Source organism: Talpa europaea (genome assembly GCF_964194135.1).
Source record: "Talpa europaea genome assembly, chromosome: 11".
Lineage (NCBI taxonomy): Eukaryota > Metazoa > Chordata > Mammalia > Eulipotyphla > Talpidae > Talpa > Talpa europaea.
Genome location: NC_140078.1, coordinates 16,980,879 through 16,993,838, shown reverse-complemented (window position 1 = coordinate 16,993,838; position 12,960 = coordinate 16,980,879). Strand labels below are relative to the sequence as shown.

The 12,960-nt window shown below is 45.4% G+C and overlaps 1 protein-coding gene across 1 annotated transcript in view; it reads right to left on the bottom strand.

Annotated features, from left to right (window-relative positions):
- The window catches only part of LOC311179439 (signal-regulatory protein beta-1-like), a gene marked incomplete at both ends in the record, with an annotated part of 31,119 nt that extends 26,827 nt beyond the window's left edge, over positions 1-4,292 (bottom strand). Inside the window, one exon of the mRNA XM_084246646.1 lies at positions 4,220-4,292. Coding sequence (XP_084102772.1) covers positions 4,220-4,292 — 73 coding nt within the window. The remainder of the gene's footprint in view (positions 1-4,219) is intronic.
- Between the last annotated feature and the right edge of the window lie 8,668 nt (positions 4,293-12,960).

Genomic DNA, 12,960 nt, shown 5'->3' with positions numbered 1-12,960 from the left:
TATCTCAGTCTCCAACCAAGGTAGGAGGAGGACACGGAGGAAGAGGTCTGGGATTATGAGTGAGTAGTCTTCATAGAGAGACTAGTCCCTCTACCTATCTAAATGCCACCCATACCTCTGGTGAGTTTGAGATTGGTCTCCAGTGCTCTGAAAAATGATCCACTGCTGACCGTGGGGAGAGATCAGTGCTGAGAGGTGTGGAGATGGGAAGTCAAGGAATAGTGCACCAAATGGGCCAGGTAGGCCTATGGGACCATGACAACAGGCATGGTTTCTCCGCTTACCTGGCCCAGCAGGAAGAGGGGGACATTTCCTCTTTAGCAAAGTGACAGTAAAAATGTCATGGGCCCTCATCCATTTTGGAGGATCCACCACCACCCCTCAGTGCCCACTACCATCAACATTATACCCCACACTGTGTCAGGACCTGGTAGAAATCTCCCCTTTCAGGTTGGTGAACCATCAAAGGCACAGAGGGCCTGGATGCAGACTGGGGAGAAAGAGGGGATGCTTGGCTGGCAAGGCCAGAGAGAATGGGGGGTCAAGATGCCTGTACTCATATTTCCCAGCTTGAGAGAAACTTGTGTATTTTCCATGGTCAGTTGAAGACCATAGACTATATCTGGATTTGAAGAAAACATTATGAAGGCAGAACAGTTCTCCTGGCAGAACAGAGGGACACCCCAGTCTCACTGCATTTGTGACATTTATTCGGAGTGGTGAGGAGACGGAAACACTGGCTTCATTTTGGGAGTGTTTAGATTGCTGGCAGAATTCATTTCTTTGTGCTTGTGTGACTCAGCTCCCTTAGTTTCTATGCTCTGCCCACAGTTCCTTGCCACGTGGACATCTATATAGGCAGCCCCACTGAGGCTCCTTGCTATTTTGAGACCAGCAGGAGAGGGGGAATGACTCTAGGTAATGGATCTTATATAACCATAGAGTTATTCCCTGTCACCTTCTCCATTCTCTCTTGGTGAGAAGCATATCACAGATCCTGCCCATCCTCAGTGGGGATGACATATAGGGGTGGCAGCATGTAACAAAGGATTGTTGGGGTGTCACTTTTTGGGTCTTTGCACCACATTCAGCAAGAGTAGTTATAATTCTGCATTTTCTTTCATTTTTTTGAATTTCTTCATCATGTCAGTTTTGAACCTGTATCTTATTGATATCGGAATTGTCAGGCCTATTCTCTCAGCCAGGAACAGATCCCAGGCTGCAGGGGCAGCACTGAGTGCCAGCCACTAGACCCTCCATGGGTTGGTGTCTCAAGAAGCCGCAGCAGAAACTTCGCAGACGCTCAGGCAAGCAAGCGAGAAGAGGCAGGTTTGTTTAGAGAAAGAAAAAGTTTATTGAGGAGAAAAAGAACAGAGATAAAGTGGGACTCCAGGCCAGAAAGCCAGGCCTGGGAGGGGCAAGGAAGCCAAAGTGGAGTCGTGTCTCAGGGAATATATACCTTCTCTCCCTCATTATTCTAAAGCTCCACCAGTCTCTTTGTGATTGGTTAGTTCTCGGCTGTCTCACTTAATTTGCTACTGAGTGGGGGATCTTCACATTCCTCATCTAACAGCTTTCTCTTTCCCCATTTGTTGCATCTTTATCTTTATGGCCCAGTCCTCTGGATGGGCATCCCTGCATTGAAGTTAAACAGCTGCCCTTCTAAGTTGTCCATAAATTAAACCACTCTCCATTTCTCCAATCTCTGCCTCCCTTTACCACCTGAAGGAAACCAGGACCAGCGTTAACAATGTTGTCCTTGGTCCTGGGATGTTTGTTTTTCCTAGTGGAATGGGTTACTTTCCCTTGGTTGTCCTTATCTCTGAAGCCTCCCTAAATTCTTCAGAGGTCCCCTCCTGCACTGTCCCTAAAATTGCCTAATTCCTAGCTTGCCCTGTGTCTCATTATCTTTGCGGTTGGTTTCTGAAGATGTGTTCTCTCAGTGTGGTGAAGTGTTCCCCCGAGGCTGAAGGCGGCATTTTTTGCATTTTTCTATTTCCCTATTATTAGTTTCTTCAAGTTATTCGTTGTTCAATTGTCCTTAGGGTGCAGAGCTTCCATTTTCCCAGTAGATGGCGCTGCACGTCAGGGAGAACTACCCTGCAGCAGTCTCTTCGGGGGGGTGTCAGAGGGGGCTGGTGGGGTCAGGGTTAGTGAATGTTGTGTGTGTTCGGGGGTCAGGGTGCAGCTTTCTTCATAAAGATTTTGTACTTAGATTTGTACCTAAATATTTCATTTTTGGGTAATAATGTCAATGGCCACATATTTGTTTTTAGTATGCAGAAACATAATTAATTTTGCATGTTGATCTTGTATCTTGCTGCCTTGCTGAGCTCTCTCAGCTCTAGGAAGGTTTTTTTTTTTTTCTTTTTTAATAGCTCCTTTGGGATTTCCAATGTAAATAATCATGTCATCTGTAGACAGTTTTATTTCTTCCATGCAAATCTATATGCCTTTCCTCCCTCCTTCCCTGCCTCTTTTTTTTCTCCTTTCTTCCTCTCTTTCTCTCTCTCCTACAACTTCCAGTACTATATTGAATAAGAGTTGTGAGACTACATCCATCCCTGGTTCCTTATATCAGGAAGAAAATAGTCTTTCACCATTAACATCACGGTAGTCGTAGGGTTTCTGTAGATGTTCTTTATCAAGTTGGGCATGTTCCTTGCAGTTTCTAGTTTGCGGAGAGTTTTCATCTTGTATATGTGTTGAATTTTGTCAAATGCTCTTTCAGCATCATTGATATGCTCATGCAGTTTTTGTTCTTCAGTCTATGAATGTGATGGATTATAGTGATTGATTTGAGATATTGAAATGACTTTGCATACCTAGAATAAAGCTGATATTGTCATGGAATATAACTTTACACATTGCTACCTTCTACTTGCTAATACTTTGTTAAAGATTTTTGCATCTAAGGTCATGACAGATATTGGTCTGTAGTTTTTTTTAATGTGGTCTTTTCAAAGTTTTTTTTAATTGAAGTAACATTGCATTATATTATATAAACTGTGCATCATTATGAATCAACATGTGTTAACTACTGAGGTTTACCACTAAAACTAATTCTATCCTTCACCATACAATGGAGCCCTGATAGCCAGTTTACCTATGCCCCTTCCTGCCTTCCCTCTGATGATCACTAACTTGCTCTCATAGTCTAAAAGCTTTTTTGTTTTATTTAGTTCATTCATTTGTTTCGCTGCTCTATCTACCACATATGAGTGAAATCATAGATGTTTGTTTTTGTCTGGATTATGTCACTAAGTTTAATGTCTTCTAGATCCATCCATATTATTGACTATGGTAGGATTTTATCTTTTAAAAATAGTTGAGTAGTATTCCATTGTATGTATGTTTATGTACAGCCTTTATTTATCTGCTTTTGCTATCAAAGTAATAAAGGCCTCCTAGAGCCGTTTTGCTGAAGCAATTGTATAAAATTGGTGTGAATTCATCTTTAAGTGCTTACTAAAAGTCTCCAATAGGCCTGGGTGTCAAGTCTTTTGTTGTCTCTTCAACATTAAGCCTTACTTCTGCTTCCTACCCAGGTAATGGCCTTGCTTCCTTTGTCTGGCCTCTACTCCCTACCCCCATCTGCTGTGGCAATTGGGACTCAAAGCTTTTACCAACATGGGCCAGTGGCCTGGGGAAGACGCTGTGTACTTGTTTACCTTTTTCAGCAAGTAGAGGCAGGATGCAGTTTTCTTTGGGGAGAATGTGGGACTCGGCTTCAATCACTGGTCCGAGGACATGGCTAGTGGCCATTTCTTGCCCATGTTCCAATAATACTCAGACGTGTGCCAAATTTGAACAGTTGATTTTTCCTGGATAGAGGCACTGTGTATTCTTTTCTTGTTTTATCGTTTCATATTTTCTGAGATATTTTTCCCCATTGATCATGTCACATTGTGTGGTGAAAATAAATTTAAAAGACAGATCTTTTTTCCCAGGGACTGGGGCTGAGAGCTGCGATGTGTACTGCTCAGTCCAATGGCCATGGGAGAAGGGGTCATTACCTGAACAAAAAGGTGTGAAACAGACAGGGCCACTGGGAGGTGTTGCAACCTGGGGGCCATCCTAATCTAGGTCTCTAAATCCTGCCTGTTCTGGCATAGGACCAAAAAACCCCTGTGAAGAGATTTCTAGGGAAGCAAAGAAGGAAGATGCAGTGAACAGGCAGAGGGGAGTGGACACCATACACACCTGACGCCTCACTCACCTGTGAGTCCCAGAAGCAGAGACAGCAACAGGGATGGCAGGGGCAGGTGGGGCAGGGCGGCAGCGACAGGCATTGTGGGTGCCCAGGGAGCCTGCTCTGTCTGACTGTGGTCTGGAGAGGCCCGGGGCTCTGTGCTCTGAAGAGAGAGGATAGCTCCTTCCTCTGTGATGTCAGAGGAAGGGGATTGTGATGAGAGGAAAGGCCTAGGATTGTGACACTTTTTCTTTACCATTAAAAATTGGACAGGCTGATGGCTACACTATGAAGCTGCTACTGAAAAAGTTCAGAGTTTCCATTGCCCAGCAGGGTACAGCTGCAGGCTTGTGCTCCTTCCCAGCTCTCTGTCCATTGTCACATCCAAGTACAGAATCTGGCTTGTCCAGAGGCTCCAGAGGTGTGGTCTGGGCCAGAGTTTTTTAGAACCTTGTGATGGACAGCTATGGTCCAGCTCCTGCAGAAACCCAACATCTGGTCCTCACTGAGCTGAACAATTGCAGGGAGGAGACTGAGTCCTGAGAAGCTTGCCCTCTTGACCTTTGTAAGAGACCTCTCCCTTCTACTCCACAGGTATAAAATGAGCCCTTAAAGAGACTTATGCTGTGGACTCTAAGCTTTGCTGTGGACCCCTGTGTGATACAGGAATCTGCGTCCTTCCCCTCCTTGCAGGTGAATTGTATCTGACTCAAATTTTTTTTGAGTTTGGCAATGGTGCTGATTTGTGCCTTAGAAGATGGAGGCATCCAGGGAAGGTGGGAAACCACCCTCTAAGAGGGAAAAGTAGCACACCTACAAATATACCTCAGAAGGTGGGACCATCTCTGGGGGATGGAGGGGCAGAAGCAGCATTCTTAGAGAGAGAAACAGGACATTGACCTCCTCTTTTCTCACCTCCGCCTCTCTCACCTCTTCCCCTCTCACCTCCTCCTCTCTTACCTCCCTTCTCTCACCTCTGGTATGGGCTCTCCCCCAGCACGAAGGTAGTGACCACACTCAGGGTGACTATTTACTGTCCAAGCACCCATAGCCAGGCACTGACTGCTGTGGCTCTTTCCCCATCACTTCCTTGTGACCCCTGCCTTCTCCTTGGGGACTGGCTGAACGTGGAGGCCAGGGGAGGTGCTAGAGCAACAGGAGAATGTAGAGCAGGGCCCAAACACCCTCTGTGAGATGACGAGATGCCTTTCCCCTTGTGATGTCACATCCTATCCCACTGTTCTGGAATAGTGACGGCCATGCTAGGAGGCCATCCAGGATCCCCACTGAAGACTGGACAGACAACTTCCTTCAGCCTCCATTATCTACCCCTCCACCTCTCGGAGACTTCACTCCTTACATCAAACTCTAAACTCTTCAGAGGCTGGGATTTTTAGTGCCATCATGGTCAAGAGCACCAGCTTAAGAACCAGATACAACCTAAGTTCAAATCCTTCAACCACTTCCTAGTAGCTGAGTCATCTTGAGGCTCTCACCCAGATCAGTAATATATCTTTGGCCTTGAAATCTTCATTTGTACATATCAGTTATCAAAAACCAAGCTCAAGGTGTGTGTTCCACACCTTCCTTCCCCACCCCATTCTGTTCAGTATGTGGTGATGATGTGCCCATTTGGTCAAACCAATAAAGTACTAAACCCTCACTCACTCGTTCACTCATTCATTGCTTACCAGGCCTTGTTAGTGTTGCCTCCTAAATCCCACTTGAATCTACGTATCTCCACCATCCTCTCTTGTCTAAATGAAAACAAGTACTTCCTAACAAGGCTACCCTCACTTCCTTTTGCCCCCTTTCATTTCTTCCTCTTCAACCAGAGAGATCTTTTACAACATAAACCTGATCATGCCTTTCTCTTGTATAAACACTTTTGTGTATTCTCATTTGTCATAGTAAGACTGCACTGTACATGGTAGTAGAAGAAATTCATCCATGGCTGACTCGGTCTCCAGAGACAAAGCGGTCCCTACCTTTATTGGCACCCAGCACATCCTCTTCTTCCCAGGTTGGGATCCCTGGGGTGCAGACTGATGAGGATTCACAAGCAAGTCATTTTTCAGGGAGCACTTCCAAGATCTTCCCTGTGTCTATTCAGAAAGAAGAGTCTGATCTCTCGGAAGAGTCTTGGAAACTTTTCTTCCTTCCTATAAAAAAGAACCACAACCAAGATGCTTTGTAACAATGGAAAGTTATTCTCTATAATTGTGGATGGTGAAGGTCAAGATCAGCATGGTTGGGTGAGGGGCTCTCTTCTGGGTTATACGTTTCTCATTGTATCCTCACATAGTTGAAGAGTTGGGGAGTTCTGTGGGGTTTCTTTTATAAGAGCACTAATCCCACTCATGAAGGCGCCACCCTCACTTTCTAAAGGCCCCAAAATATTGGGTATTAGGATTCTAACGTGTTAGTTTCAGGGGACACAAACATTCACACCATAGCATAACCCAATAGAACTTTATTTTTCACTGCTGTTGTTGATGAAATAGTTTCTGCTTTGGATATTGGCAACTCTTTTTGTTGGTGCCTGTGCCTCTTTGACATACTCAAATCCAAATCTCTCTCTCTCTCTCTCTCTCTCTGTGTGTATTTTGGTATTTCCTTATTTTCTAGAGGATGCTGAATTTTTGTTGTGATTTTTAAAAAAGATTTATTTATGCATACAAGAACTGGGGTCTAGGCCAGAGGTGTGGGGGATGAGAGGATTCACCAGAGACAGAGTGGGGAGCAGAACAGGTGGATCTACTGAGATACACTGCTGAGGAGAACAGCGGGTGAAACAGGAGAAGTCTGCTGTGCAATGTGGGTCACCTCCCTGGCTGGGGACTGAACTAATGTTGCAGTGGCTGGAGAGAATTTGATAGTGCTGAGACATTAATCCCTGCACCACCAGGGAGGCCCTTTGCTGTGATTTTTTTAAATACCAAAAAGAGAGTGGTCTTTAACAAAAAGAGTTTAGAATACAAGAGCCAGCTAATGAAATACAGGTCTTCTTCAGAAATTTAGCATCTTGGAGAAATGAATGACCTCATTGAAGTATTTATTTATTTTTTTAAAGAAAAAATATATAAATACTCTATATGGCAGTCACTGTTCTGGCAGCTGAGATAGTCCCTTTTCTGTTAGAACTGACATTCTCTTTGAGGAAGAGACAGACATGTACAGACCGTTTTCACTCCGCAAAGACAGATCTTCATGGATTTTAGTTACCCCACTTGGAGTAGTTTAGTTAAATAACATCAGCCCTCGGGCCTCCCTGGTGGTGCAGCAGTTGAGCGCTGGGTTGCGAAGCTGCCCGCGGCCTCGGAGGCGCCGGTTCGATCCCCGGCTGCTCCCCGGCCACCGGAGGAGGGTCCCACATGGCGCAGACCTCTCCTGCTGCCCGCTGCTCCCCTCAGCAGTGTGCTTCGGTCCTTCTGCCTGTTCTGCTCCCCGCTCTGGCTCTGGTGAATTCTCTCACCCTCCCGTGCTTCTGACTGTACCCAGTGCATGTATAAACAAAACAAACAAACAAACCAGCAAACAAATGAGTAAAGCATGCCTCTATAAAAAAAAAAAAAAATAACATCAGCCCTCCAACTCATGGTTCAAATTTCAGTTACCATAGTAAATTTACCAAGAGCAGTTGCATAAAGTACAAACTTGGCTGCCAGCTTTCCTTGAGCCCACAAATCACTTAAGTAACTAACAGATGGTCATCCTGCTCATCTGCACATCATTTCTTTCAGTCTATAGTGATTGATCATTGTGACTCTCATGAGAAACACAGACAGCAAAGCATGCGGTTGTGCTGTCTTTGTCTCCCAGCGATAAATCCTCTTGACATTTTACAAAAGGAATAATTGCAAAAGGGAATTGGCAGCAAAGATGAAATACAATGGAAAAAAAAACGATCATGTTGGAAGTGGAATCCAGATAGAATGGAAATGAAGTTTTAGAAGAAGTAGTATACCCAGGGAATATTGACACTGATACTATTAGGAAGATTCTAGAATACTGGGCCTGAGGAGTTGAGTGAGGGAAAACTCACCACACACATGAGCAAAGTGGTGGTGAAGAGAAGGGTAAAAATACTCCAGAGGAAGTGACACCAGCATGTACTTCAAATTAAAGGAACTTTTGCAAAGATTTCTCAACAGTGCCAAGTGCAAAGCATGACAAAATTGAAAATGAGTATGATGATTCACCAAGACACAGAAAAGAGGCCTGCTCCGTATCATAAATTATACAAGAAGGCGGCAAGCACTATTCAAATACTCTTTGTGTTTTTACAAAGAAAACATTTTCATTCTCAAAGTCTCTGTTGCACATTACAGCATATAAAATAAATATTCATTTTAAGATTTTTTTTCATTTCCCTATACATTTCTAGCTGACAGTAAGAGGGTTTTTAATGTTTCAAGAAAATTTTAAAGGTCACAGAATAATCATTTTCCCGTTGATTATTTAGATCGCTCTCTTGGCTTCAGTTTGCTCCAGCATGTCAGGTACTGCACTATGGTGCGAAGTGAGCAGCGCCTCTGTTCAGTGTGTCGGATGATAATAAGTGCTAAGGAAAAAATTAGTCCAGTGAAGAGGAACAGGAATGCCAGGATACAGGAATCACTATTTTATATGGGGTGGTACAGGTGTCTTTATCAAGCGTCGTTTGAATGAAGACTTGAAAGAAGAGAGAGAGTGAGCCAGACAGACATAGCCAGGGGAGAAGTGGGGAGTGCTATGATTTGACTTAATTTCCAAATCTTCACTGTGGTTGAAACAGGAAAGCCAGTTAGAGGCGAGAGGAAGAAATGATGGTCCCGTGACAGGGGAGGGCAGGGCTGAGGCCTGGGCAGATGGTGACTGTAGTGGTGCTGTGCGGGAGCAGGGGGCCAGTGGTTCCATTTGGGGGAACTGTGAAAACTGGTTGTGAAACTGTTGGTAGCTTGCAGTTGGCCACATTGAGGGTGCTTTTACCAGGGAAATTGGAAAGCCCTACAAATAAGGTCTTCCCTTTTCTCTTTTGAGACTCAGTGTTGAAACATTTACCATCTAGTCACTGGTCACTGGCATTTTGAAGGTGGAATTGCGAAATTGTGGGCTATAAGAGAAAGAAATCAAGAATGCTTCTGGGCTTGTGGACTAACAGCATTTCTATCATGACCACCAAGTTGGGAAGGATGGCCCTCGTGGGGACAGGGGGGTAGACCCGCTGGGCCCGAGAGAGGGACGTTTAGCAAAGAGGAAGGAGAATGATTTTTTTTCTTAAAACCAAAATGGGCATTTATTTGTGTTTAAGAGGCAACAGAGATTCCTGAAAGTGCTGAGGGAGGTATGTTGCCTCCTCTTATCTCTTTGTGGGCCCTGATTCCACAAACTCATGATAGGATTTGCTCCTTCAGTTGGACATTTGAGGGTCTGTGAGGTGTTGAACACCCAAAACACACAATAACTACAGAGTTAATTTTATTTTTTTAATTTTATTTTTTGTGTGTATGTAGAAGAACTGGGGTACAGGCCAGAGGCACAGAGGGTGAGAGGATTCACCAGAGACAGAGTGGGAAGCAGAACAGATGGATCTACTGAAATCCACTGCTGAGGGGAGCAACGGGCGAGACAGGAGAGGTCTGCTGCACCATGTGGGTCAGTTCCCTGCCTGGGAATCGAACTCAGGTTGTAGTATTGATAGAGTTGAGACTTAACCCCTAGGCTACCAGGGAGGCCCCTACCGTAGAGTTTAATAAAGAGGAAAACATGGTTTCAAATTAGAATTTTCCAGTTCCATGATCATGGTTTGTTAGCGTCTATTTCTACTATAGCAAATTAAAAAACAAAAACAAAAACAAAAAACAACTCCTTTGTGACTTAGAATAATAGAAATTTCTATCAATACATGATTACATAAACATAACTTGTATCTATACAGTGGAATATTATCAGTCTTAAAAAGTAATCAGCTTCCATGTCCTATAACATGGATGAATTTTAAAAACATTTTGCTAAGTGAAATGAGCCAGATAGAAAAGGACTAATATACAATTCTAATTATAGGAAGTACTTAGAATAGGCAAATTCATAGAGACAAGTAGTAGGATAGAGGTTACCGGGGGCTGCCGGGGAAGGCGGATAAAGAACTTACTGTCTCATCAGTACAGAGTTTCTTCCTAGGATGTAAAAAGATTCTGAAATGCATCTGTGACAGTTCGCAATACTGTGAATGTACTTGATGCCACTGAATTATAACCTAAAAAATGGTTCAATGGTGCATTTTATGTTATGTGTGTTTTGCCACAATAAAAAATATGTGGTCAGATAATGGGACTACCCTGATTCATACCTTTGAGCTGGACTAAGTGGCTCAAGGCTGGGGGACTTGAGAACCCTGCTCTAGAAGGTGGAGATGGAACCAGTGGGCAAGACAGCACGGAGGGAGCCAACTTCAGCCTGTGTTTCAAAAGAATGGTGGGGTGTGCCCGTGTTGGGACCCTGGGTCATGAGCTTCAGGGACAGGAGTAGCCTGTGGTCATCTACCTGCAGGTGTAGGACTTTGCAGCTCACGTTCACTGCAGCTGCACTACCGGTTTCTGGAGACACCAGAGAAATGCGAGAACATTCCTTTTTTTTTTCTTCTTCTTAGGGCTACATTTTTTTTTTAAAGATAGATTTATTTATTTATTTATTTATTCATTCATTCATTCATTCAAGCACTGGGTACAGTCAGAAGTGCGGGAGGGTGAAAGAATTCACCAGAGCCAGAGCGGGGAGCAGAGCAGGCAGAAGGACCGAAGTACACTGCTGAGGGGAGCAGTGGGCGGCAGGAGAGGTCTGCGCGCCATGTGGGACCCTCCTCCGGTGGCCGGGGAGCAGCCAGGGATTGAATCAGCGCTACAGAGGCTGCGGGCAGCTTCACAACCCAGCGCTCAACCGGCTGCGCCACTGGGGAGGCCCGAGAACATTCCTTCTTGTTTGAAGTCTTTGAAACAGGCAAGAGCTCAGGTGGCAGGACTATAAATCAGAGGAGCAGGCTGTTGTTGGAACGCAAATAAATCCTGTGTTCTTTTCTATTTCTTATGTATTCCTCAGGGAGGAAATTTGCGGTTCACCTTTGCAGAATATGAACTAGTAAAAGCCACCCAATTAGCATCTTTTGTCACAAACAAGCCTCGTAAGGAGGATGGTGCATTTGCAGGGCGGGTCCTTTTCACTGCCCAAGATGTCAGGTGGTTTGGTTTTTCAATCTGAAGAAAATGGGGTGTATTTGGGGGGTGGGGTGGGGTGGGGTGAGTTATTGAATGATGAAACAACTATTGGCAGAAATGTGAACGAATGTTGGGGGGAGAAACTGAGGAAATAGAGAGGGGAGGTGTAGAGGCCAGGAACAGACATGGTGCAGGTTTTCTAAGATCCAGCAGACCGGGTAAAGGAGGAGTCAGAGTTATCAGTGGTTTTTTGCAGGTCTTTTATTGGGGTTCACCAGGCATATGGCAGGCAGGGGTGCTGGGGGGCCCGGAGGCTGGCAGGCCTCCGACCCCAGCAAGTCTTCACTCTGTCTGGGCTCTCCGGTATTCTCTGCTTCTCTCTTGGCTTCTGCTACTTCTTTCTCGGCCTCTCTTTCTGCTTCTGCTCGGCTTCTACTGGTGTCCCTGTGATGCCGCCCTTAAAAGCCCAGTCTTAGCGCAGGTGAATCCCATCTACCTATGCCCACACCCTACTCCAGGTGCCGCCATCAGGCATGCATTCAGGACCACAAGGATCCATCATCTATCCTGATGGTGGGAGGGCAGAAAAGCCTGACATTTTTCCTTACCCTACAGTCCACCCCCTCAGGGTTTTCTGCCATATAATCTACATATATATATAATTTTCTTAGCAAGCATAAACAATGCAGCCATGGCCCACAAAAGCAAATACATCACATCACAATATAACAAAATACAACAGAACACAAATAAGTCCAGCAGGGCCCCAACCTAATGGCAAAAGATAATTATTGGTACCAGCAGATGAGCCACCACATCTGCTGCCAAAGGCACTGCTCATACGATGGAGGGGAATCACTCACGGCATCTACTGTAACACATCAGGAGTCGTCAGGCTTCCTGGCCTTTTCTCGGCTATAAGCCACACACAGCATCCACCCCCAGGATGCACTCACTCTGGGATTGGCGATTCTATACCGTTGGGGGTAATCGCCAACCCTCAGGGTTTCTGTCTGCAGTCGCACCAACACTCGGCTTTCACAGCCACCAATGCGACTCGCAGACCCCTGCACTCAGGCCAACCCACTGCACAAGCAGAAGGGACAGGGATCCAAACTCTACATTCGGCTTGGGCTCCACCCCAAGCCACGTTCCCCACCCATCCCCCAAGGACGGGTTCCTCAGCTCCTCACCCTCACTCGAGAACGAGCAGGGTATCACCCACAGGTGCTTTTACGAGACTCACTGGTCTTCAGCATACTCAGACTGCTTAACAGCCACTCAGGGCTTCTCAACTTAGCATCAGCACCAGCTTTTGCCTTCTCAGTTGGCTTTTCTCCTCTGCCTGGCTGCTGGGCATACACAGGCTGCTTTTGGCCATCAAGGCCCACTGGCCACCACCAGATTCCCAAAAGACATAACCTGCCAAGTCCTCCGCCTTCTGGCGGGATTGTCAGTTCAAGTCCATCAGTCCAACTCCAAGTCCATTAGGCCTCTCCCTGCCATCAGCACCGGCGTGCTCTAAATTGTGGCCCTCTCTTCCTGACGATTGTTGCTGCCTCAGGGGGTCATTGG